Raw genomic sequence first — 26,762 nt, 5'->3', positions numbered from 1 at the left:
TGTGTTTTGTGTTTACTCAGGTTCTCTTTGTCTAATATTACATTTGGTCTAAAGGAAAGGGGGCAAATACTTTTTCATGGCACTGTACAATATATTTTCAGCAAAATTCAGCAAAAATAACATTGTCCTGCTGGGGGCTATGGCACATTCCCCAGAAGCAGTTGTGCTGTCGTCCACAGGATTAGACATCCAAGAGAAAAAAATAAAGCAATCACAAATCCTGCCAAACATCCACCAGTAATGAACAAAATAAAGAAATGAACAAAAAGAAAAAAAAGAAAAAAAATCTACCCTCAGCTGTTCACCAACGATCAGCAGGCCAGGCTTGGAACCTCCAAGGTAGAGAAATGAACAGACGTTTCAGTTGTCATCCATTCGAACTTTTACATTTCAGATCCTCTGTAATAACGTGCCCTCCTCTACCCGCCCCCCATGTGCAGTCCTTTTTCACAAACGCAAACACTCATTAACGTCCGTCATTTAACTTTAGGCAAACATAAACGAGTAGTAAATACCCTATAGGTTGGATATGTCCAAACGTAAAATAATTATGAATTTTAATTTCTTGTGGCAGCCCTAGTATTTCTGTGCTATTTTGGAGACGCCTTACAGCGTCTGTTTTTACCACCTTTGATTCAGTTTTTCTATGTATGACCACTTGATTTGTTTTCATTAAACTGAGATGAATTCGACCTAGAATGTTTCCTGCATCTCCCTGCATATAGACTACTGCTTTGTTTGAAAATTCTACTTCACACTTCAGCCTGTCTGAAGTATTTCCCACAACGATATTAATCCTTGCAACAAGGTCTTCATGCAGTAAACAATTTATTTTTATTGTTTTGAGATGACATTCGCAGCTTCTAATCACAAGACTGAAGTGGCAATGCTTCCTGAGTGTGGTCAAACCGCGATGTGACTCGTCTCGTTTTAATTGTCAACTTGAACATTGACATGACCCCTCCTTTCCCCTGCCCACCTCTCATTAGTCTCCTCCGTTTTACTGTTTTGCAACTGAAAAACAGAGAAAGTAAATGTTCAAAACGTTTGCAAAACTCGGATGGCAAACAGTGGACAGGATGAAACGTTCACATGATTGTCATTTCGCAGACGGTTTCTCCACCACTGCTGATTCGTTCCGAACTCCATTGTTCGTGTGCTATTACGTATGCTGTTAATAAAGTTTTCCAAGTTTGAATCAGACTGCTGCAGGAAAACACAACATGAAGATGGAGTAGAAAAGAAACTAAAAAAGCACCCCGACATAGGCTACAAGAGATGTCGACCGAGGATCCGAACGACACAATACATTCATCAGTTTAGTTTTACACGGGTTTCAGAATTGGCACCGACAATGGATTCTGCTTTGTTCCCTGAGGACATCACTGAACAGAAGAAGATCCGCATCGTCGGATCGGAGCTAGTGGAGAACTACACTGTAGGTCGCAAATACAGTAATGGTGCTAATGTTTGCTAATATTGTTAGCTATGATAGTTAGAAGCTAACGCTAGCTGGCCAAGACAGGGCTAATATACGGAATTTGTAATTTGATTTTTAAACATTTAGATAGCTAGCTGGTCGATACAATACTTATTTAGGTAGGCTAGCTTGTAAGTTGAACACTCTGACGTAGCTAGCTCTAACAGTATTCTAAAACTTGTTACAATTATATAGGATGGCTAGTTAACTTTACCTATGTAACTGACTTTTAAGATATGATTTAGAGTTGCCTTGGGCTAGCAAGATTATTAACAACTGATGTTAATATATAACCGAGACAATCATCTCGCTAGCACTTAGGGTACATAACTAACATTGTTAGCTAGGTAGCTTACGCTATGTCATAATGTCCAGTATGATGTGTAGATCCGTGATTTTTCTGCTTCTGTTTTTCGGCAGCAAATGTCGTTACGCTCTACCTTTATTTATACATTAGAACAAGGAATTATTTGAACTAATGTGAAGTATTACTCTAATGGTAGTATGTTATTATGTTTCTCCATATTATGTTTTAGTTTGATGTATACGATATTATAGTAACGCTGAAAATTAGTATCGCTATAGATTAGTTAACGTTGGCTAGCTGAAGGTTATCTTGATGTAGCTAACGCATACGCTAATGTAATACTAATAGTTACATCCGTCATTTGTCAAACGGTAAGGTTACGGTTGAATGTTGGGTCAGTAGAAGTTAAGACAAATGAGATAGCTCCTGCATTATGAGAGTGAAGGGGCTAGTTGTCTCTCACGAAATGAACAGCTGGCTTAGCAGAGATTTTTATGACATTTGTACTTGTTGCTGTCAGGTGGCTAAATCCGGACGAGTCTAGTCATTGTCGATTCATTAAGGTCGTTTACGGTAGTTTGTTACATAATGTTTTAAACTGGATCTCTGACAGTTAAGACGAATTATATTTCCAAGGAACTTAGTTGTGTAGCTATAATAAATACTGTAGCTAACGTTGCATATTTGAAAGAAGTAGCGACACGTTTTTATGTGTTCATTAAATCCCTTTAACTACCTTCAGGTTTACGTCATTGAAGTGACAGTTGGGGATCACAAGTGGACAATAAAACATCGTTACAGTGATTTCCATGATCTCCATGAAAAGGTGAATGTGCCACATTTACGGTTTTGGTGATCACAGGTTTTACAGCACCCCAAAGTGGTAAGGGCAGCAGAGATTAGAAATCCTTCAGGTGTCATATTAGTAGGACCTCCTCATAAAACATATTATTTAAAATGCTTACAATTCATGTGACAAATTGCATATACATATAGAAAAAATAAACTGTTGAGTAATCACAAAAACTATATTGCAGCAAATATAATTAGTGATGTTGGATGTGCTGCTGTTAAGTATTCGGTACTGATGTGACACTTGATAGTGTTGCTTAAATAAAAATGTAACCTCTTCCCCCCCTGCAAAAAAAAAGCTCACTACAGAAAAGAAAATTGACAAAAATCTGCTACCACCCAAGAAGATGATCGGGAAAAATTCCAAAAGCTTGGTGGAGAAACGACAAAAGGAACTAGAGGTCTACCTTCAAACGCTCCTTGTCAAATTCCCTTTGGCTGCTCCCAAAGTCTTATCCTGTTTTCTGCATTTTCATTTATATGTAAGTGCGCTTTTTATTTTCATGTTTGCTAAATATCTTTGTATGTATTGTTTCATAGAGGTTTTCAAATGGCCCTTTTTCCTTCTCTGTGTGCAAATTGGTCATCACATTTTCATGAATGGCATCTGTTGTTTTATCAATAGAACGGCTCATCTTATCCTATGCGACGGATCTAAAAAATGCAATCTTCCTAATCACACTAATCTGTTCTAGTCTAGCTCTTTATCGCTGCATCAGCAGATTTGTTGACAAGAAATTGTTTTAATTCCTCAGTTTGACATTGTTTAATAAAGAATATTAAAGAAAAAGATGTTACTATGTCTGTGTAAATGATATCCCACATGTTAACCTTTTATCATTGAGCACATAGAGACGCTGGACTTTGGATCACTACAGAGAGCGACATTGTTAATACATGACTGCTGTAGGGGTGAACAGTCATGTGACAGGAATGAATATATTTAATGACTGGAAGTCTCTCCCGTGGCTTTGCTTATTGTCTTTAATTGCCACACAAGAATGTGCATTGCATAAGGTTATTTACTGTTTTTTTGGGGAGTGGGGGCCAGCGTTTGATCTTTAGTAACCAGATAAATGATAGGAATGTTTGATTTGTGTAATGCAGTTTCTGTTTTTTGCCCTGTGATAAATTTGGTTATCTTAAAAGCATGACTTTTTCTGTCCCTTTTTCAGGAAATCAATGGGATCACAGCTGCACTGGCAGAGGAACTGTTTCACAAAGGTACCATTAAGTACCATTATACATACATATATACCAATAAGTGCCATTATATATGTATATATTGTACCAAGTACTATTGTACACATATATATAATGAACTAGTGAATTTTTTTATTTAATATTTTTTGATGGGGCAAACACGTATGCATACATAGAGAGTAAGGGGATAATAAATAGCTTTAAATTTTCTAATAAATCTGAGTATGGTGTTTTAAAAAATCCACCTCTTGACCAAGTACAGTTTGAACCTGAGATGGGTCAAAAGGTTTATATGAAATACTTTAAACACTAAAAAATTTATGCATATTACTAACATTTCATTGATAATTATTAGGGATCTGCAGGAGCATTTTCCAATTTGACCAGTGTCTGTGGAATTCGTCATTTTATTTTACTTTTAATTAGGCAGATAGGTCACTGAAGAACACTTTACAGTGTAATGAAGTTCTCTGCAGTGATGACCTGCAAAAATAAAGTGGGCACTCCTACTGTGTAGCCAGTGAGATGTAGGGGATGATTGGGTGACCTGATTTAGCGATCAATTTTTGCAGACATTTTACCATGATAACTAGGTTAAAACACTACAGTTCTTTCAAAAAGTGCCAAGGGATCTTTAATGTCCTGAGTGAGTCAGGACCTCGGTTTAAACTGCCAGCACTTTCTACAGGTGGAGTTCTATTTGATTAAAAGTTTTTCAGATGTGTGTTTGCCTCATTGTGTATAACTCCTTGTTTCCAGGTGAGCAGCTGCTGCTTGTGGGAGAGGTGTACCTGCTGAGCCCGCTGCAGCTGTATGCTGTAACCCAGCAGCTGAGACTGGCCAAACCCACCTGTGCTAACGGAGATGCCACGGCAGACCTTGGACACATTCTGGACTTCACCTGCAGGCTGAAATATCTTAAGGTAAGGGTTTACTTCTCTTATCAAACATGCATTTTAGTGAGTTGAACCTTCAATCCAACTCATAATTTTGAAGTAGTTGCAGCAGAAGTATTCTTCAACAGTCACATTACATTACAAAGAACCAAATAAATAAAATACTATTTGTTCAGTTGAGATTAGGTAAGAATTTGTTTTAAATCCTGAAAGCAACAAAATTCTTTCACTTGCTCTCTGATTTTGCATTGGTAAATTTGTAGACCATGTTTTTTGAGTAACATGACACCTGCATTTAACCAATCTGCAGTGCAGCCATCAAACAGGCAGTCAATCATAAGTAAACTTGGAAATTAATATTCATAAAGAATAGACACATTGTGAAGGTCTCCAGCTCTTATATTTAGGAACAACATACTTCATATCAAATTATGAAAATATTTTCCTGTTTATAAATGTGCAAAAAGTAAATATGCATCTTTATTTGGTGATTACACAGGAATTAGCCTCTTGGAACTCTGAAATCCACATATGCATGTCTTTTACTTTTATTTATGTATTTTTTGCTGAAACAAAAGCAAAAAATGTGTCATGTTTTTCAATCATTAGATTCCAGGCACAAGGGGAGTGGTTGGCACCAGCAACATTCAGGAACACCTTCTCCCGTTTGACCTGTCAGTCTTCAAATCTCTCCTTCAGATTGAGGTAGTGACAAAGCCTGTGCAACCACTTCAGCATGTTTTGTCTTGCTGGCAGTAGACAAATGATTATTCTGAAATGTGCTGAAATAACATGTTTTAATTATTGCAGATCAGTCAGTGTGATTCTAAACAAATCGTAGGGCTTCCCTCTTTAAGAGCAACTCTGGCTACAATGAGCATTCATTACTCTGCGGAATCAATGAAGGTATAAACCTTATTATGTATTTACTCAACTTGAAATGTGGAAATTGGAAATAACAGTGAATTGTGATGTGTGAGGGAGAAAGACACAAAACAGTCTTACTAATACTCAGTTATTGCTGTTCGCTGCTAACCCCACTGCTGCGTTTGCAGGATATCCTGGTTCCAGAATCTGCTGAGTTTGCCCAATGGGAGGCAGAGGGAGTGGCCACTGACTGCCCCGTTACTGCCATAATTCCAACATGGGGGACATTGACTACCCTGGATATGAGCCACAATCACATAAACTGCATTGATGAGTCAGTGGTAAGTGGATCTGCCGGCTATTCCATCAGTCTTGTAAGCTGTATTTTCTTCTAGTGCTTAACACATTTTGTTGTTTTAAAATAATTGTATTATTTGGAGTGCTCCAGCAGTATACAGGGTAAATGGTGCACCACTGTCTCAATTTGTTAAAAAATAAAAGAAAACATGTAAAATAAATTAATGAAAATCTATTTCTGAATGACTTTGCTATTTCTTGCTTTACTTTTTTCTTCAGAAATTAATACCAAAGGTAGAATTCCTAGACCTAAGTTACAATGAACTTTCTCGGGTGGAAAACTTGCAGGTAATGATGTATGCTTTACTTGAATTTTCATAAAATAATGTATTTGTTTACTACGTTTTAAAAATGTTTACTGTTTCACACTCACTGGCCTTTCTCTAAATGGAAGAACCAGCTAAATGTCCTTAGAATAACATTGAGGGCACAGACCACAGCTTTGTGTTTGCTTACCTTTGGTTGCATTTGGTGTTAGTGCAGTGCATTTGGTTGTCTTTGATTCAGACAAAGAAAGAAGCACTGAATATTTTGAGTGAAAAGCAATTGCGGATTCCTTTTTACATTTAAATGTACAATTTAGGCCTAGAACAAAAGATAATGGAAGGACATGTGTATAATACCTGGTTCTGTGTTGGCAATTGTTTGATCCTGTGGGTGATTGTCGTTCCAGCATCTGTATAATCTGATTCATTTGGATATGTCCTACAATAAGCTCACTGTACTGGAGGGAGTTCACACAAAGCTTGGAAACATCAAAACTCTCAACTTGGCTGGGAATCAGCTGGAAAGTCTCTCTGGTCTTAATAAACTTTACTCCCTTGTGAATTTGGACTTGAGCAACAACAAACTGTCACAGGTATTGTTTCTCCTTCTCAGACAGGGGGAGGAGTTCTGACTAACATTGTCAGCATCACCATGGTAGCTGTGTGGCTTTGTGGTAGCTGTGTTTCCTCTGTTTTTATTGAGTTTCCGACCATCATGATGAAGTGTCATATCTTTAACAGAACGAATGAAGTTAGGTGTTAAATTAAGGGGGTGATGCTTGGCTTTTGTTCACAGCAGCAGATATATATTTACAATCCCTATAAATAACTTTACTTGTAGATTGATTCCATCTTAAAAAACTGGATGAAACTGGGTTAAAATCTTCAACATTTTAAATGATTTCCCTTTCTCAAAAGTGAAATGAAGAATGTTCTTTTAATATATTCCACCATAATGGGCACACCCCAGATGATAGGTGTTGGTGATTGTTCAGCCAATTCCATTGGTTATATAATTAACATTTGCAATTGAATTGTAAACAGAAATGACCAGTAAATGTTGATCATTTAATTGAAGGGTCACTGTTGCCTTCTTGAAGAGAGGAAACACCTTCGAAAACATGTAATTGAGTCAGTTTTAAGATGTATATGGTCATGGTATAAAGGACTGTCTCCGATTCTCTCAGTGCAGTTTCCCTTTTTGCCCCCAGTTTGAAGAGATTAAACCGATCGGGATGTTGCCGTGTTTGGAAAAGCTGTCCCTCATCAAGAACCCCCTGAGCATCATCCCGGATTACCGAACGAAGGTTCTGGCGCAGTTCTGGGACCGGGCTTCAGAGGTAGGCCCTTTGGTTGGCACTGCCCCGCCCTATTAAAATGAAGTTCAGCTCCGCAGGAGGCGAAACCTTTCATATGGTGTGTTTCAGGTCTGCCTAGACGGCACTGCCACGACCGAAAAGGAGCTGGACACGGTGGAGGTACTGAAAGCCATACAGAAAGCCAAAGAAGCGAAGGACCGAATGGCAAACAGTGAGAAGAAGGTGTGTTGCAAATTGGCACCCCTCCGTTATTAATTCTGGTGTAGAAATGAAGTGGGTAGATTTAGTTGCAGTTTCTTGTTGTTTGAGTTTTTTTTTTTTTTAGTTTATTCCACCATTCCATTACTTCCGGTCAAAGTATCTGCAGGTAAGAGAACATAATGTATCACACTTCAAAACTGTGGCTGCAGTATTGAGAGCGGCCAGTCCAGTTTTATGTATGATTGTCACTTTTTATATCCAGTCCTCCCTGAAAACACTGCTTCAGTAGTATCAGTAGCACTAACAGAATTTCATTAGGAATTCCTGATCAAACTTGGCCCTTTCAGATTTTTTTGTTAAGATGCTATAGAATGACACTTAATTTCCCCCCTTCTGCCAGTATAACTGCTGTAGTTTCAGCATTAGAGGACCCCCTTAGTTGAGTATGAGATTTGAGAATAAGGCAAAATGGGGGAGTGTAGGTGTTTACACTGTCTGCATGTGCAGTGCAGCGATCAGAAGGCCTGCAGTAATGAACCCGTAGCACAGCGGGGTGGTTTTCCAGCTGCTCTGTGTTTCCCTGCGCACTCCGCCCCTAAGATGAGGACGCGGGCCGCTCGCCCGCGGGCTGTTTCGACTTCGAAGCGCTGCTCGGGTACGGCCGCGGGGGGAGGGCGCAGATTTACGCGCTGGCGCCGACGCCGCGCTCCTCGCCGCTCCCCTGCAGACGCCATTTCAGCTCGCGCAGCGTCTGCCCTGCAGACGTGGGCACGCGAGAGCGGAGACGCGCGCGTGTCAGTCTGGGGCTGCGTTGGACGGCACCAGGAGGAGCTCCTCGCAGACGTCCAGATTCAGGTCATCTGTGGCGTGACCCGGGGGCCGCGTCTGTGCGCTATTATGCAAAGCTTCACTTCACAAAGCGTGCACTAGCGTGCTGTGGGCTAATGCAGATATTATCTGCGTATATTACACTTGAATACATATGAAGGCAAAACCAGAGGTCCACTAATGACACCTTGTGGAGATAAGTGGGTTCACAGCTCCCGTTGCCTGTGAATGGCTTACTCATTTTTCTTCGGTTTTGATGTCCAGGCCAGGGCTGTGAGCTAAGCCTTTTCTCTTTTTTTGGTTCTTTTCTGCAGTTAAATGCAGTGAAATGGAACTTGTCAAATGAATGAATAAATTATTAATGATTAAAAGAAGATTAATAATTCTTTTTTTAAAGTATATGTGTACGAAGCGCTTAGTTACTTTAAAGTGTTGTTTTCCCCCTTGTAGTTGGTTTAAGCAATTTTTCCCCCCTAAAGAAAAGTCTTAACAATCTCTTTGTCAGATCTGTACGGACTCCAGGCTCTCAGGTGGTGGATCCCACTCACCCTCCTCCTCTCTCGCTGCTCCGCCCTCTTCTCCCCCTCTGTCCCACCCACCCAGCTCCAGCCAAGGTAATCATGTATGTATCAGGCTGATGGGCAGGGCTGTGGGTGGGGCTTGCTTTCACTGTGCTGCTCTCACAAACTGGGTGCTGCTAACGGGGGGATGACTGTTGTCTGGCCCGCTGCTCAACCCTCTCTTGTGGCCTCTCTTGTCCCTTCAGTCTGGGATCTCTGCAGTGCCCTGCCCGCAGGAGACTATTGAGAGGCAGGGGCGGGGCCATTGCCTATCAATCCCAAAGAAATCTCCGTAGCAACCAAACCTTTTGTTCTCCTCGCGGTTGTGCTCTGCAGCATTCATCCCCTCAAATGCACCGTGTGTGTCTCATGCCCTGTTTTCCCCCCGGAGGACGTGTAGGTTGCAAGTCCAGAGGTCACTCTCAGACTGCAGTGAGGCCCCTGTGCCTGCTTTGCCCTGATTCCAGTGTGGAAGCAGCCCACACGCTTCCTAACCAGTGCTTTCCAGCTCTTTCCTCCCGTCTTTCAGGCTGCCTTTGTGGTGGTTCCCAAGAATGCTCCCTTTCTGACACTTTCATAAATAATAATTCAAATATAGTTTGTCCTTAATAAGGAGTCATGATTAATTGCAACTTTAATTGTTTTCTTTTCAAATAGGTACAAGTGCTACATTTAGGTTTAGCACCAAAATAAAATAACACTTATAATAACATTTATTTGCCAAAGTTAAGGACAAAAAGTTAATTGTTAAGGACATATTTTATATTTAAACACACAAACTGTTATTAAGTCTGTTGTTTTTTTATTCTAAGGGCAGGGTAGTAGATACAAGCACTCTTCTTCAAGACCTGTCTGTCACTCATCATTTGGAATCGTGTGTTAAAGAAATAAGCACGGACTTGTATGAAACTCGTATACATGCAGTATGTCCACAGTTAGCCATTTAAAGGCATACTATAAAGGATTTTGTAGCCTTGCTGTGGTCCTTTGTTTATAATCAAAAAAGTCTCCTCCTCTATCTTCAACTCCGTCCACTGACCTCGAGTACCCGACTTCAGCCATGGTCCAACAAAAAACGCGCCAATTCCGCGTTGCTTTTCAACCCTTTAGTCAACTTAGGCTGTCGCCATTGAGGAACAGCAATTCCACAGTTGACTCTGGTTTGAACAAGCCCTGTCTGCTTGTCATTCTGCTTCGCTGTACTTGTGCTTCTTTACCTCCACCATTGCAGTTGCTAGCTAACGGGCTCTGTAGCCACACCTTCCCCCTTCCCCTCCCCGCACAGAAAAGAGCGTCATGCCCAGAAACGTCCCGAACACATTTTAGAAGAAGAAATACAGGCAGAGGAGCATGGATTTGGAATATGTGTGTGAAGACTGCCAGTGCATCATAGATATGACTGAACATGGTCATTTTTATAATATTTGCAAGGTAAAAATCCTACATAGTATGTCTTTAAATGCTAGACAGAGCTTCTGTGAACCATCTTCGACATGAACTTAATTCCAGCCTTAATAATTATATTATAATGTGTGACCTGTAAATGCAGTCTGGGGGCACCCATAGGGAAATTGGGCCCATGAAAAGATCTCACATCAGGCCCCACTACCCCAGAAAATCCTATGTTCCAATATTTTTTGAGGGCCCCTGTTAGTTCGGGCCCTTGGAACCTTTCCCCTCCATGCAGTGCCAGTGGATGCAGTACAGTAGCACCCTGTGAAGAAGAATCAAGACATTGTGATAGGGGGCGCCAATGTTGTGAAATTAACAGGGCACTCTTGTGAGAAGGATATGTTAAATACACACAGAAGTTTCTGGTGTCCTATAGACTTTTTAAAATAGCTGGTATAGAAACATTTGTGAGTATGTGGATTAAAACCAAGAAAACATTTCAGGTAACCCCAAAGCAGCTTGTACAGGGATGCTGTGCCTCCAGAGGCTGCACGTGTGTATCTTACGTGATTATAAAACTGACTTATTTCCAGTTGGACCCATTTCCTCTGGCTCATGCCTCATTGACACCTGAAAGAAGTTCTGGCTCAATATTAAAATGGATATTTGTGTGTATATTAATTGTGAACAAATGCTGTAAAATCAATGTCTTCATATGTACAGCCTCTGGAAATGTAACATCGCTGTAAAGAAACTCCAGAACATGAACTATCCTTTTAAAATGGAACTTGTTCCTTGCATGAGGCCTCTTTTTCTGTTGACAAAACATACTCTGTTCCCTTTTCAAACCACAGTCATCTTTTCCAGTGGTTTCTGTTCATTTTAATTTGGTTCAGTTGAAAATGTCCTCCTGAAAATAACCTTAAATATTTGGACTTCTTTCAGTTCTCGATAAAAACTCACATGTAAATAAGCTTTATTAAGTATTTACTATTTTCTGTATTTCTAAAAGGAAAATAGACAGTCCGTCCTCCTTGTGAATTTCTTTCTGTATTCAGATGGTGGAAAACGGTGATCACAGAACCAGAAGTCTAATATACGAATCCCATCTTTAGAGGGGTTTCGTATGTGGGTATGAGTTGTTAACTTATGGTCTGTGCTATTCCGTATCCCCTACTGCGTTTTGACATGTGAAAATCATAGCCATTGTTATGGAGCACGATAAAACACTATTGTTCAGTATTGTGACCATATGGAAGAGGTGATTTCTTTTCTATGCTACTAGCTTGATTGATTGGTGATTAAGAGTGTGTCTTGCTAAGCAATAGAGACATATTTCGAAACTAATATAAATGCACAAACCGCAAGGCATTAACTGAAATTGCTGATCTTTTAGGGCTTGGTTTCCCAGACATGGATTAAGCCTAGTCCTAGACTAAAAGAAAAATTCTCTGAAGATCTCTTTTGAAGAAAGTTTTTAGTCTAAGACTTGGCTTTATCTATGTCTGGGAAACCAGCCCATAAATTAACTTCATTATATTATGCTCATCTGATTTTAGCTCCATTGATTTTGCTTGGTTCTGATATGCCTACAGTGTGATGAAAATGTGTTAATAAGTCCGGAGAAGCGATTGTATTACTGCTTTTGGACTTGCAGGATTAAGTTATATATATATATATATATTTTTTTTTTTCCTTTCAGAATTAATATGTACAGAAGAAGCCTTAGTTACCAGTAAATTACTGACTCCTGTGGATTCTGCAATTACCCAGAGATGCTACAATTTACAAAATGCTTCTTGTGAGGAAGCTTTACAGGTATTCAATTAAGCAATTTAAGTAAAATGATTTCTTTGCAGATGTGTAATTAATAACTCACGTGATTTTGCAAAAATATAAAAACTACAACTGAACTAACTGCAGACAATACTGCTGATGAACCACTAATTCGTATATAACAGCTTATTGATTATTTTATGTTTTGGTTGATTTTAGACGATAGATCCTTTTGTTTCAGATTCAGACACAACCACTTGCTTCCTGTTTGTCCCGGAAAATCAGCAGTGATCAGCAGCAGATGAGGTATGGGAGTGTGTGTGAGTTTCCCTCCAGAACATAGCAAGCTTGTGAGGTCCCATGAAAAATTTAAATATGGTTAATCTAACTCTAGGGACTGCTAGTTGCCTGGGAACCAGACTTGAATTCTTGATGCTACATTTGATGGATACAGTGAGCTCCATAATGTTTGGGTCAAAGATATATTTGTTTTCTTGATTTGGCTCTGTACTCCACAATTTGCAATCAAACAATTCACATGTGGTTAAAGTGCGGATTCTCAGCTATTATTAAAGGGTATTTTTTATAGATTTTAGTTTCACCATGTATTACAGCACTTTTTATACATAGTCCCCCCATTTCATGTGAAGGGCTCTCCTCTGTCAGTGCTAGCTTAGGCTGGCTGGTGGCAGGGCTGATTTGTGTTCCTGTGCTGTAGCTGCTGTTGCTGTGCGGAGGACCGAGGTGCGTGGGCAGACTCTGGGGTCACCCCCGTGCTGCCCTTCTCCCTGGCGGCCTACACCACGGGCAACCTGGACTTCCTGGCGCAGCTGGCAGCCCTGGTGGGCAGGACGGCGTCGGAGGCGGAGGGGAAGGGTCCTCCGCAGCGTGAGCAGGCACACCGCGACGGGGGGAAGGACGAACGGGGCAGCCAGAGCTCGGGGGACGGCTACTTTGAGATGGGCCTCAGTCAGGGCGAGGAGGGCTCCGTCTGCTCCGCCTCCTCGGACGGCCCGCCGGAAGCCCCGGAGGACGCCGACGGCGGGGTGGAGGTCATCCGCGTCGCCAGGGTGATCTGGGCGCACTGCATCCGGGTGGGGAAGGGCGTGGCGCAGGTGCCAGTCTGCGTGGCTCTGACAGACAGCCTGCTGGCGGCCTTCCGCGTTCCAGACGGAGAGCTGCCCAGAAGCGCCCAGGACCTGGCGGGGAGCCTGGAGAGCGAAGTGCTCGCGCCGTACGCGGAGGTGGAGGACGTCCGCTTCGACGTTCCGGAGATGTGCCTCTCGCTGAAGGTGAGGTCCAGCGAGACACGGTGGTATTTCCTCTCAGACTCCCAGAGTTTGAGCGAAATGCGCTCCTCTCTCTCCGCGGCCTCGCCGGACCCCTCCCCTCCCCCGGCGGGCTGGCCGGCCACGCCCCAGCAGCTCCTCAGGCAGCTGCTGCCCTCCTGGGAGTTCAGTACTGATGAGGAGAGCGACTGCATGGTAAAAGGGGCCTTTTCCGCCCACCTCTTAGACCCCGCCATGATGGACTCCATTACCCAGCATTCCCCAGACGGCCTCCGAACGCCCAAGGGCTCCTCGCGCTTGGACATCCTGTCGCACGTATGCGCCGCCGAGACGGAGAAGAGCAGGCCCCGCTGCCTCCCCTGCTTCCTGTTCCTCACACTGCGCCACCTCTGCGTCTTAAACCTGGACTTCGCCGCGCTGGCCAGGGAGCCTCCGGAGGACCCGCGGGCGCGGCCCGGCGCCAGGCTGACCCGCATCCCGCTGGCGGCCGTGCTCCTGAGGCCCAAGCGGGGCTGCCCTGGCGCCGCCTCGCTGCCGGGCCACTGGTTCCGCGACGGCCACGTCCTGGAGCTCATGGCGGGCCATGAGTTCGTCACGGCCGTCTTCCCTCTCCCTCACGACAAGTTCCTGTTCCTGAGGCTCCTGGGCCAGCTCCGCTCCAGCCTGAGGGACATAAAGACCGTCGCCTTCCCGCAGGCGGGCCCCTGTCATAGGAAGACAAACAGCCACCCGACCCCCTCCAAAGTTACCCAGAGGGAGCCGTTGAGCAGGTACAGGAACCTGAGCTCAGCATTTTCCACAAATGTTTTGTTTTTGGAGTTCGACTGTTCACAGAGTCTTTTGTCAATGTTTCCACGTTTTGATGGCCTGAAATCTTAGGTTACACTTTGTTTCCTGCTTCATTCAAGGGCAGCTCCAGAAAGTAAAGGGAAAAAATATATCAATATGGGTTCCCCATGGTCTTTGAAAAAGAAAAAGTCATGGAAAAAGTAATACAACTTATATCCCACTGTCCTTGAAAAGTCTGGGGAACTTAGCCAATTAAAAAAGACCTTTACAATAAGTGAAGTGAATCAAACTTCATTCCAACTCAATAGCTTGATTTCACTTAATGTCACGCCTTGCAGTGCTAACAAACTAGGTCACTGGCTTGTACATTTCCACTACTGTAAACTGTAATTAAAAAATACAGTAATAATGCCTGACCTTTTAAAATGACGCGCTTCAGAATATTTCTTCATTGATTTGAAGGGTGAGGCCTTGCATATAAGCTGATACTTTCAATTGCAAATTCCACCAAATAGAATGACCCTCCTTTTCTCCTCCTGCTCCTCCCCTTTCTTCTTCCTCTTTGAAGCGTTCCTCAGGGACTGCAGAGGCCTCATTTAACCCTGTCCTTGCTGTACCCAGCCGATCCCCTCATCCAGAAGCTGTCCGACGAGAACCAGTGTCCGTCTCACCTGTCTGTCTCTCCCTCCCTGCACTTCCTTTCTGACCTGAGGGGGAGCGACCTGGTGGAGTTTTTCTACAGCAACATCGCTGAGGTAGTCTGGAAAACACGCTCCACACAGTCACACAGGCGCGGCCTTTGGGTTTACAGTAACATCAAAGCCTTTAGCTGGCCACCTTAGTCAGGGAGACTGGCAAAGCGCACGCAGATAGGCTTACAGAGAGCAGGTATGCATAGAGCAGTCATTGTAAAACTGAGTAAAAGCTCAGTTTAGCCAAATGGTTTGAGGAATCTGACAATCTGTTGAAGTATTCACTGGTCTTTAACTTTTAATTTCTCTATTTTTTATTCCATTTCAAGTTGAGACTACTCAAAGCATTGGGTTTATGTTTAACTATGTAGCAGTACTGGAGAGCTATTGAGGATTTTGGTCAGACATGACTTTTTATGAAATTATTGAAAACAGGGCTACTTTATATTACATCACATTTCGCAGATGCTCTTATCCTGAGCAACTTGCACAGATCTTTTTTTTAGCATTTACATTGACCAGCTCCTTACCCATCATACTACACTGCTGCCCTACTGGCCGGCTACTGGCCATGTTTTGTGTGTGCCATGCCAGTGCTTGTGGAGCTTGTGGAGGTGAAATGGAGGAGAGTGGGGAAATGGCATTGACTCAGACTGTGCAAACTGCAGGTGGAGAACGAGGAGCTGAAACACATCCTCTGGTCCTCTGTGCTGTTTTACAAATCTCCTGAAGTTGAGATGACGGCCTGTATCATGCTCTCCACCAAAGCCATTTACTTCATCCTGGACGACACCGCGTCCACGCTCAGCGATCAAGCATGTAAGACAAGCACCAGCTGTGGAATACAGAAATCTCTTTACCTCCTTGTCCAAGGTTGGTTCATGACCTACAGTGTGGTGCTTCTGTGTTTCCGTACAGTGCTGTGGAACTGGAATCCTTCAAATTACGAGGAGACAGACTTCATCATTTCCTACTGTTTCGCCATGAAACTAAATGATCTGCAGAGTGTGAACGTTGGGCTGTTCGACCAGTACTTCAGAGTGGTTGGTGAGTCGCCCAGGCTTTTTTTTACTGTTAAGGGGAAGAGGAGGAGCAGAGCATGTGACTGACAGGCCCCCTACACAATTATATAACCATACACAAAGAAACGTCATTGCTTGTATTGAGATATGCCTTAACGATGTCCCAAAGTCTGTTGGGTCTTCCCAAAGTCTGTTGGGTCTTCTCTCAGTGCTGTGGAAAGCAGTCGCTCCCTCCATAAGCCAGCACTCCTTCCCGTTAGTGATCATTTGCTGTTTGGCTGAGGGGCAGGCCAGTGCTACAGTGTGTTGTATGTCTTTGGACTGAATGTTACCCACCGTGTCGAATAATTGGGGAAGTTGTACAGAAGTGGTATTTCTAATGGCCTGTTTGCTCAGTTCATGATAATGTATAAAAAATAAATGAATACATAATGTATGTTGTATTTAAAAAAACATTTTTTTTTTGCAAATGTACAATTCATTTTTATGCTTCAACGAATGATAGCCCTCAGGAGTTAATGAGATTAAAAACTTCTGAAACATCATTACATTTTTATTTTTTTGGGCAAACCTGCTCTGTGTTTTCAGGTCCGTCAGCAGATCATATCATCTCATGTCTGACCCGCGACAGTTACGGAACACACCATTTCCTGCAGCAGCTGATGACTGTGTTATCTTTACTGGAAAAACTGCCCTCCCCAGAGCCCTCCGAGCCAGATTTCTACTCCCAGTTTGGCAACAAGAGCACAGGCATGTGCACAGCATCCGCTGGAACCCTTTTGTACACTCAAAGGAATATTAGGCCTGATATTTACCATTTATACATTTTAAATGTATATGAAATTTCCATTAATTTATATTGTCGTTTTTAAGTAAGCCAAATGATACACTTCATGTGATGCGAATTTATGTAATGAAATAAATACTAACCAGATTTATGTAATCATTATAAGTAAATCCAATGTGTTTTATATACATAAATAATATTTCTACAGTAACTATAAATAATCAGTTTGTGAACCATTCACAGATTTTAACTAATTACATTGGTTTATATATGGCTAATTCTGAAAATAACCATTCTCATACTTTTTAACTGATTGACTTCATTTCGTTTGAGAATTAGCAGATTTATATTCATTGTAATTAATTTGAAAACATAACTTTTGTGCTTGCTTAATTCCAGTAAATGCCTTGAATCATTATTCTGAGTGTATATGCATGCATGCAAGTTTATTTTGATATGCTACTGCTGTGCTACCTTGCTAGTGCTTAACATGTACGCCTGGGCCAAATACGCATTTGAAATACTTTAATTCTTTAAGTAAAATTTTTGAAAGATCCCTGGGAATTTTGATAATGTTACTAGCCAAATTGTACTTGTGAATGCATTATTTAGATTTTTTTATTTTTTTGTTAAAATTGTCAGTAATCTGCAGGATTCCTATGCATTTGTTTATTTCAGTATTGATGCTGCCTTTCAAGTTTGTAATGTAAAAGGGGTTAAAAATGCGCTTTTTTGGGGCTGCTGGGTGGCTCACCCTGATAAGGCACGGTTCTAATGCATGAATGGGCCCCACGGTCGCTAACTGAATTGCTTACTGACTTTTTGCTAACTAGCCGATCCCCAGACAATTGAGGTCCCAGATGAACTTGCATGCATCTGTGTGAGCCAAACCTCAGTGTCATAAATAGTGACAGCTGACGTTGCATACTTCAGAGGAGAGCATGTGCTTGTCGACAGCAAGGGTGACGATATGTGCTGCAGCGTGAGCATAACTGTTCGTTACGAATTATAGAGCGAAAATTGGGTTTCTCATTTTCTGCAGGTAAAATGGAGAACTACGAGCTGGTCCATTCCAGCAAGGTGAAGTTTGTGTACCCCAGCGAGGAGGAGATCGGGGACCTGACCTTCATCGTGGCTGAGAGAAAGGGGGCGCCGGGTCACTCCCTGTCCTGCAACATCCTGTTCTACGTCCTGGCCTTCCAAGTGCAGAGTGACCTGGGGCTGGTCGCCAAGGAAACCCAGCAGCTCCTGCAGCCCAGGACCCTCATCCTCACCAGCTCCGACATCTTCCTCCTGGAGGAGGACTACATCAGCTACCCGCTGCCCACCTTTGCCAAAGAGCCGCCCCAGAGGGACAAGTACCGCCTGACGGACGCCCGGCGCATCCGCGACCTGGACCGGGTGCTGATGGGATACCAGACGTACCCGCAGGCGCTCACGCTCGTGTTCGACGACGTGCCCGGCCCGGATCTCCTGTGCCACCTGACCATGGACCACTTTGCGGACGAGCGGGGCGGGGCAGAGAGGGCGCGGGGCGGGCCCGGCGGGGGCGGGGACCAGGGCGAGGTGCAGTGGTGCGTCTTCGTCCCCGGGGCGGACTGCAGGGAGCGGCTGATATCGCTGCTGGCTCGCCAGTGGGAGGCGCTGTGCAGCAGAGAGCTGCCTGTGGAGCTGACAGGCTGAGGGACCGCCCACAGAGCACACAGACGGCACACAGTACAGCAAAGTACAGCAAAGCAAACAAAAGGGGCATTAATGCCCAAATGGTTTTTCACTAGACTTCCAAATTTTTTATGTGACATTTCCTCACAGTGCATCCTGGGATTTTTTTTTCTTTTTCTTTTTTTTTTTTAAACAAAGAATCCACAAGAGTTTGATATTTATTGCTGTCTTTGGCTTCTTGATAGCTTGCTGCTTCATATCTACGTAATATATCGCTGCTGTGTACAATCTGCAATATGTAAATGATTACAAGAGGGCATGTTTTGTCTGTGTGTTACATTGTATTTCTGTAGACCAGCATTATTTTAGTCTGAATGAAGTACACTTATCTATATTTTGACTCAAGGAAGGTTGGTGTCTCAACCCTTATTTTTTATGTTAAATTTTGTTTTTTTAAGGAAAAACATCTGTGTTTGAAAATGTTGTCATCAGAACTTTTGCTTTGTATTTTATGTTACCAAGGAACTTTTCAGCTCACCTCTACAGGTTTATTCTTAAATGTATTAAAACTACCAATGGAAAGCAACTTTTCATGTGTTTACGTAAAGGAGTTGGTTAGGTGGTTATATTTTAGGTCTGTGGTTCTGAAGATGATGTATCCATGATAATGGCTGAATTAATAAGGAATTTAAAATGCCTGTTTTTTTTACTGTTGATAAATAAAGCCTGATCTGCGCACAGGAATGTTCTAGAACAGAGAAGCGAAAGCAGTCTTTGTTATCTCGGGCACAGGGCAGGCGGCGGGCGGTGCGGGGGCTGTACAGTCTGTGCTGATGTGGCATGCCTCTGGCGTTCGGTGTCCTCTTGTCTGTCAGGGTGTAAAAGGAAGGTCATAATATCTTTGCACACCGCTTCTGCTCACATTTTGTACATGGAAATGCGGAGATTGGATAATTGGACAAGCTATAGTAATGATTTGGCTTTTGAACAGAACTGAAAACGGGTGGAAAAAAAACTTTTTCTATGGTAGATGGAGTGACCAGCTTGCAGTATTGTTGGCGCTGACCTTACCACTTCCTGTTTTTCCTCTTTGCTGGTGAGACTGCAGGCAGCTAGGGAAGTCGGGGAGACGTAACAGACACATGTCCACCAACCTCTCTTACCAGGTTGCCTGATTTCGCTGCTGCAGGAAACGTCTGGATATTTCATGGTCTTCACACCAGCAGTGCTGTGTCTCATTTAAAAGCTGAAAAAGCTTGTGTTTTCCTTACACAAAACCAAGTACTTCATTTAAATGACTTTAAAAAGTAAATAGACTTTATACATTTTGGAATTTTCTCCTTCTTGGCATATATCAGGTTATAATCATATAAGAAGACAAAAATTTTAAAGAAGTGATAGCTTTTATGTCTATTTTATGTCTCGTATACCAGAAACAGAAATGGCTGCAAAATTATTCTAAATATGAAGAAATGCAAAGTCAATAAAACAATTATAGGCACATTCTTCTTGCACGGTGAGGCTCTTCCAGGGAAGGATTTGCTGAGGCCACCACCCCGATTCTTAAGAAAAACCAGCCAGCCAATGGAATATGGAAACACCCGTGAGATTATTGGTCATTTTTAGAATACAGATTACACGAATATCAAGAACTGAAAGCAGTGGTTTCTTGGTCTTGGTCTTTCTTGGCTGGTGCACAAAATCTACTGGACTGTCCTTTTCTGATTGGCATAAATCTTGGAGTGTCACTTTTAAATCAGTTCTCTACCAGTACAAATGGGAATTCTAGAAGTGCAGTGGTGAATTTATGTGTATAATTGTAATTGCAGTTATTTTACAATATATCGCTGGGTGTCATGCAGAAATCTTGTATGTCCATTTCTTGTCGTGGAGTTTTTTCATCCATGTACTGTAAATGTCAACTCAGCAACTAATAAAGTTGGTGCAAAACTGAAAACATGACTAAGCCGTAAAGTTGCATTTGTGGGAAAAAATGTATTGTTCTTAAGAATTGGTTTATATGAAGATTTGTTCTAAACAAAGACACCCTATAAACTAAGTTTTCATTCTTTATTTTTACAAGATCAAAAGTTTAGCCCATGGTATTCTTGATTTTAAATATACGTGCATATGGAATTTAGAAATTTGAAAAGAAATATGTATTTATGAACCTTACATGACTGAGGAATGGAATGAAATATGATGTAAAGAGGCTTACCGTCGCTGATTTACGGGAATAGTCCAGGAAATGGACCTGTCAAAGAACACAAATTCATTTTTATTCACGTCTTTGTTTTGTCAGAATGATCTATGCAGTATGCTTCCCCGCAGGACTATTCCTCTTGTTTCAGGAATATTATTTTTAACTGGTGTGTACTGTGCCGTAAATGCTGAAATGTGATGATTAGACAGATCGTTTCAGGGACCCAGTCCTGTTATCTGTACTCTCTGTGACTGGTCTGCCCATCCTTTCATTTCTGCAGGTCAGATGTGCACTGGGGTTATGTACGGGGGCAGCTTGTGGAGGTTTTGGCCCTGAGAGCTGGCTCTCAGGCCGATGCTGACAGAGCTGAGTGCTTGCCTGAGCCTCGTGTCCTAACGAAAATTTAGTGCTCACACTGGAGAACCAATGTACGTGGAGTGCAGTTCCAAAACATTTACCAGTAGCCTATTAATTTCGGTAACCTAGAAATACTAAACTTTGTCTTGAAAGTTCATGAATCACACGATTTTCACATCCTCGGTCAACAGTTCCAGAAAGTCTTTTCAAATGTGTCGAGCAAGTTTTCAAATGAAGTGAGGAAGTGGTTTATTTTCCGAGTATTCTAAATTGCTTTCCCACACCTCTGAGCTCACAGAAGCATCCCGTGTGTTTCCTGAAGCAGATGTCTCTAATGACAGTGTGAAGATGGCCGCTTTTCCCTTTTCTCCGGCTCTCGTTTCCAAATTGGAAACAATGGCGTTTAAAGACACGTGCATAATAGAAGGAAATAGCCGCATCCAGAAATGTGATGAAGCAGCACTTTTGTGCTATGTACATATATGGGTCACTAATTATTTTGAGCATGCTCTGAATGCAAAAAAATGTCGTTTTTTTGCTCTTTTTATGGTTATTGCGCTTTCATGGTTTTTTTCACTTTTAGTGAGAAGAAGGGTAATTGTGTATAGCTTTTATAGCTGGTAAATTCTTTAGTGGTTTACATTAAAGCCTTGTGCATAGCCAGTTACTGTATGCTGTATCTTCTGGGTGGGTGCAGTTAAGCTTGGTTGTAGGTGGCATGTGTGTGTTCATAAATCATTCCCATTAATAAACACAATAGGTATATTAGTCCCTTCTCTAATTATGAAAAATCTGCTAAATCAGATCCAGTGCCTACTTACAATGGCCTTTACAATAAAACAGTTCTTGGACACACGTATGATGACAATTCTGCTAATTGTTTTGTAATCGTTCATTGTTTTAGTGCTGAATCCAGCAATGTGGTCAGCTGACACATGAGGATGTCCGGCCAACCATGGAGGCGGTTCAAGGGGGATATCCGCTGGTTTTCCTGTCAGGAACAGATATTTTTCTCACACACCTCTCTGCTCTGCACCAAGCTCTTTTCACCTTCTGCATTCCCGAAATTGGACTTGAATATGTTTGGGCATTAGACCATCCCATCTGAAATCTTTTGTTAGTGTGCGAATGTGCAGAAGAGATTTTTTTCCAGCTTTTGCCTGCTTGTCATGTCTCTGAGAGCACGAGATTAGAGCTTCTCTCGAAGGTGGAGCAAAACTTCTTATCTATTGCCTACACTGGGAAAAGCAGGCACTGCACCCACAGGATACAGACATGCGTTTCTTTCTCATTCTGGGGCTCATGGTGTCTTGTACACAGCAAGAGGTGAGCAACCTTTTTATTGAGGTAGTGCTTTTTAGAAACTATTTTACTTTCATCACAAAACTTTGTTTTTTAAATTTTATAAATAATTGCATGCATTTTCTGTAATCACACAATAATTTCACAGCTTTAATCGATGACTAAATTTAGTTTGAAATACGCATTATATGGAAACATTAATGAATACTAGAGAACATTATTTGCATATTTTACATGGTCTATTTTCATGTAGGAATTGTCTCACAGTTAGCAGACCCCTGATCTGAGCTGAACCCTTCATTGCAGACCCTAGTGAACCGCTGTGATGCTCCACGCACAGTCAGCCTCACCACTCTGTGCACCAGCTGTGCCGCTTCTCCTGCTTCATTGTGTCCCAAGGGCTTCAGGAGGGCCACCGCGGGCATGGGGAACGCTGAATGCAGGTACTGTGCCAACCCAGCCGCCTACCCAGCTATCCATTTACAAGCACATGGTTCAGTGTTGATTCTGACAGGGTGTACTTGAACCCTCATGAACTCTACTGGCGTTAAATTAATACTGAGCATGTTACTGTTCAGTATCCTAATGCAGGATGGCCCAAATGCCACCGGGGTGGCCAAATTTATATGAATTAATCAAGGCCCAGCCATGAGCATTCCATTTTATTAGAAAAGTACCATTTCATTATCTCATTTGTGAAGAAAGGAACTTTTTTTTTCATTTAAATTTTGTAGATGTTCTTATCCCGAGTGACCTACATAGATTAGATTTTTTAAACACACAATCCATTTATACAGCTGGATATTTTTATGTGGCAGTTCAGACTCAAGGGTAAAATGGCCGTGTCCCAGCTGGGAACTGAACCCACAACTTCTCAGTTACAAGCCTAGCTCTCCAGCCAACGCAGAAGATGTCCCAGTTCTCTTCACATTTGTATACTTTGCTGTTTTCTAATTCATTCTGTGTGTGCAAAGATGACTGGATGGCTGTACTTAAATGCCTCACAAAAAAGTGCCGATTGCAGTTTTCCATGAACATACTACTCTAAAGGACTAGTTACAAGGCCAGATCTGGATACCCTCTGCCAGCCTTACCAACTGCCCCAAGCTCTGTGTGTGTTCCAGTTACACTGTGGATATCGCCGGGCGGCTGGTCTCCCTCCCTGGCTGCAGGCACGTCTGTGAAAAGCAGGTGACGGATCACAGGTGTTGCCCTAACTTCTGGGGTCCATTGTGTTTGCGTGAGTAGCCCTCTCATCTTCCTTCCCTGCAGTGACAGCTCCACTCGTAGATTCAGCAGGTGTCGTGTTTATGCATGTTTTCTTCCCAGCCTGCCCCAGCTGGGATGGTAGACCATGTGACTGGCACGGTACCTGCCAGCATGGAAATACAGGGAATGGAACCTGTGTCTGTGATGTAAGTGGACCTGTTTCACAGAGCACAATATGCTTTTAGAAGCACTACTGAAAGCTAGTCACATGGTGGCCAAAAATGAGTTGATATTTAAGTAGTAAGAAGTGTTTGATATTTAATTGGTTCATTCGCTTATTTTCTTTTCCTATTTTCGTATTTTCTCATTCAGTTATTTATTTTTATGGCAGGCACTCTTTATCTGGGTTATTTATAGAACATTCTAAACTACACTTCTGAATGTAAATCACAGATAAGCATGTAAAGCAGACATAGGTATCTGCAACTACCCAAAGGCTATGATAGAGATGTTTCGCAAATTTTAAGCTCAACCATAGGTTAAAAAAGGATAACACCTCATTGTGAAATAACTGTGTTCTTTGTCCTTTTGCTTTGTTCAGGAGGGATTCACTGGGTTTGCGTGCCATGAGTGTAAGAGTAAGAACGCTTATGGTGAAGACTGCAAATCAAGTAAATGATCCTCTGTTTGACTTGCAGATATCTAAAAAAGTTTCTATTGTATTTTAATGATATCTTGGTAATAACAATTTGATAATTGCTTTTAATCCTTTTGTTAAAAATGAAAGCAGTGTGTAAGCCAAATGAGTATTCTCAGTATGGTGCACTGCCCTGTCTGTGTGAACATCCCTGTTTGAGTGGTGTCAGATATAAATGAATATTCTCAGTATGGTGCACTGCCCTGTCTGTGTGGACATCCCTGTTTGAGTGGTGTCAGATGTAAATGAGTCTTCTCAGTATGGTGCACTGCCCTGTCGGTGTGGACATCCCTGTTTGAGTGGTGTTAGATGTAAATGAGTATTCCTGTTGTCTGGCTTTAGAGTGCACCTGTGTTCATGGGGAGTGTAACAACAGTCCCAGCGGTACTGGCGAATGTCTCTGTCAGTCTCCTTACTCAGGACCCAAGTGTGACCAAGGTACGTGCTTGCCTGTCTCACTACTCCGTGTTTGATGCATGCTGCACCTGTGCCATATCTAGCTGGTAATATGGACTGCATTGTCAATTTGGAATTCATGAACTTAGCAATGAAACTGAAGCAATGTTGTGCTTCCCCAGGCAACTCAGCTAGTGAAGATGTTAGCTCTGCGAGCGGGTCATTTAGCCATGACAGTACTAGTTTGAGTATAGTCGGTGGTTCTATAATATATAAAAATATAATATATATTCTATAATATATAATAGTGATTGCAATAATGTGCTTCCTAAAGCTCAACTCGTGAGATGTAGGACTCTGGCCTCAGTCGGCACCAACACAGTCTAGGTTCGATACTTCAGAACAGTGAGCAGCTCCGCCATGAGCTTATTTTATACAAAAAAGTAGTTTTGTAAACACTTACCAATAAAGCATGTGTTTAAAAAACATTGTTTTACAAAGAAATTCCTGAGTGAATTGTGCAGGGTGTGTTGAAGTGTTCCGTGATCTCTTTGTTGACTCAGCACAATTTTCGTATCACTCAGTGACAGCCTCCTGCTCAAACTGCACCGCCTACTCTTACTGCAAAGGGGAAGGAGACCAGGCAACCTGTGTGTGTTTTCCAGGGTTTAAGAAAGTGGGACGCATTTGCACAGGTATCAATAACAGCTTGCACTCAACATGCTGCATATGAGGTTGCCCAACGTGTATTTTAATACAACCTTTTTAGACATAAGGATTGGACAGTTTTTTTAATTTTATTTGAAATGTTTTATTATTTATTTGGAGTTATTTTCTTTTCAGGTGTTTGCTCAAAAAATACCTGTGATCCAAATGCTGAATGTGCATATTTGGGAGCGAGGAAGTTTCAGTGCAAGTGCAAAGAAGGCTATGAAGGAGATGGCAGAGTTTGCATCCCTGTGAATCCCTGTTCCACTGACAATGGGGGCTGCCCCACAAACTCTACTATCTGCGTGTACACGGGCCCAGGCAAGGTGAACCATTTCCCCGAGAGCACCAAAGTCAAACACTAAAGTGTGTGTGGAGTCGAGTTGCCATAAATTCTGCTCATAGCTCTGAACATTTTGTAATAATGAAGAAAGAGTGACTTACTCTTCTGGAGAACTATCTTTTCTTCACAAAATTTGAGTTTGTTCCATGTTGTATGTCTTTACAAGAACTATGAAGTAATAGATAGAGAGACAATGTGCTGTTGACATGTAGGGTAAATATGACTGTTTCGTTTTTTTGGTTCTTATTCTTTCATTATTATTGTACTGCATTGTGTTGCATTTTAGGCTTTGAATAAACAATTTTTATATAAATCTGGCATACCCAATTCCCTCCCTAGTTTGGAAGGTCCAAATAGCTATTTACACTTTCATGCTGCAATCCCTATGCCTGATTCAGGAGACCGTAGACTAGCCTGCTCACCAGCCTGCTTCTTTTCACACTGCAGCCCATAGGCCAAATTCTCACTGATCTAAGTTTTAGTGAGGAAGTCACTTCACCTGCAGCACTGGCAAGCAGACCCTGGATCTACGGGGATTGCTGGATATCGATGAAACACTGACCCCCTTACCGATTGAATCGTCAGTTGCACTTTGCAATGGAGTGGCATAGTCCATCTATGATCAGAGAACAGATTTCAATCTCAATGGGACTCGCCTGGATAAAAAAAAGGATAAATAAATGAGAAAGATATGAATGAAAATAAAATGTTTTATTAAAAAAGGTTTTTAAGGTGAAGTTGACTGGGTTTGTGTGTCTCCTGTCTTGTGTGTGCGCTCCTCAGTCTCGTTGCGAGTGCAGGGAGGGGATGGAGGGCCCTTCTCCCCCCACGGGCTGCCGTCTAAAATCTGCCTGCACCGACAGCACGTGTGACAGGACTGCTAACTGCCAGACAGACACGGATGGGCTACCCAGGTATGTGAAGCATGTGGAAGGAGGGGGGCAATCCTTTTCAGTTCTGACTTTCATAAATTTCTCCAACCAAGGAGATGCCAGCTTTATT

At 42.3% G+C, this 26,762-nt stretch overlaps 2 protein-coding genes across 6 annotated transcripts in view; both read left to right on the top strand.

The window, feature by feature from the left end:
• Positions 1-1,012: 1,012 nt before the first annotated feature.
• nisch (nischarin) lies at positions 1,013-20,507 on the top strand. Of its 5 annotated transcripts, XM_035388028.1 has the most exons (21): positions 1,015-1,438; positions 2,530-2,613; positions 2,939-3,121; positions 3,815-3,863; positions 4,602-4,765; positions 5,348-5,443; positions 5,549-5,644; positions 5,794-5,946; positions 6,182-6,250; positions 6,636-6,821; positions 7,440-7,568; positions 7,656-7,769; positions 9,082-9,190; positions 12,231-12,346; positions 12,546-12,610; positions 13,023-14,363; positions 14,951-15,137; positions 15,743-15,893; positions 15,993-16,121; positions 16,685-16,846; positions 17,926-20,507. In XM_035388028.1, exons 1-21 carry the CDS (start codon positions 1,169-1,171, stop codon positions 18,564-18,566), a joined length of 4,494 nt encoding a protein of 1,497 aa, XP_035243919.1. In that variant the 5' UTR covers positions 1,015-1,168; the 3' UTR covers positions 18,567-20,507. The 5 variants fall into 5 exon arrangements, 4 of the variants coding, with proteins under 4 accessions (XP_035243920.1, XP_035243919.1, XP_035243921.1 ...); XM_035388029.1 differs by lacking the exons at positions 14,951-15,137; positions 15,743-15,893; positions 15,993-16,121; positions 16,685-16,846; positions 17,926-20,507 and having other exon boundaries at positions 1,013-1,438; positions 12,524-12,610; positions 13,023-13,158; XR_004761967.1 differs by lacking the exons at positions 13,023-14,363; positions 14,951-15,137; positions 15,743-15,893; ... (1 more) ...; positions 16,685-16,846; positions 17,926-20,507 and having other exon boundaries at positions 1,016-1,438; positions 9,082-9,198; positions 12,546-12,564.
• A 1,602-nt stretch (positions 20,508-22,109) lies between these two features.
• Positions 22,110-26,762, top strand: part of stab1 (stabilin 1) — a 31,792-nt gene continuing 27,139 nt past the window's right edge. Inside the window, exons 1-9 of the mRNA XM_035388878.1 lie at positions 22,110-22,431; positions 22,714-22,850; positions 23,532-23,647; positions 23,737-23,822; positions 24,218-24,287; positions 24,656-24,751; positions 25,294-25,404; positions 25,553-25,743; positions 26,544-26,674. Coding sequence (XP_035244769.1) covers positions 22,381-22,431; positions 22,714-22,850; positions 23,532-23,647; positions 23,737-23,822; positions 24,218-24,287; positions 24,656-24,751; positions 25,294-25,404; positions 25,553-25,743; positions 26,544-26,674 — 989 coding nt within the window. The 5' untranslated portion in view covers positions 22,110-22,380. The remainder of the gene's footprint in view (positions 22,432-22,713; positions 22,851-23,531; positions 23,648-23,736; positions 23,823-24,217; positions 24,288-24,655; positions 24,752-25,293; positions 25,405-25,552; positions 25,744-26,543; positions 26,675-26,762) is intronic.

The sequence above is a fragment of the Anguilla anguilla genome, chromosome 13 (assembly GCF_013347855.1).
Source record: "Anguilla anguilla isolate fAngAng1 chromosome 13, fAngAng1.pri, whole genome shotgun sequence".
NCBI lineage: Eukaryota > Metazoa > Chordata > Actinopteri > Anguilliformes > Anguillidae > Anguilla > Anguilla anguilla.
The sequence above is the reverse complement of the archived record's forward strand: the minus strand, read 5'-3'. Positions and strand labels throughout refer to the sequence as shown.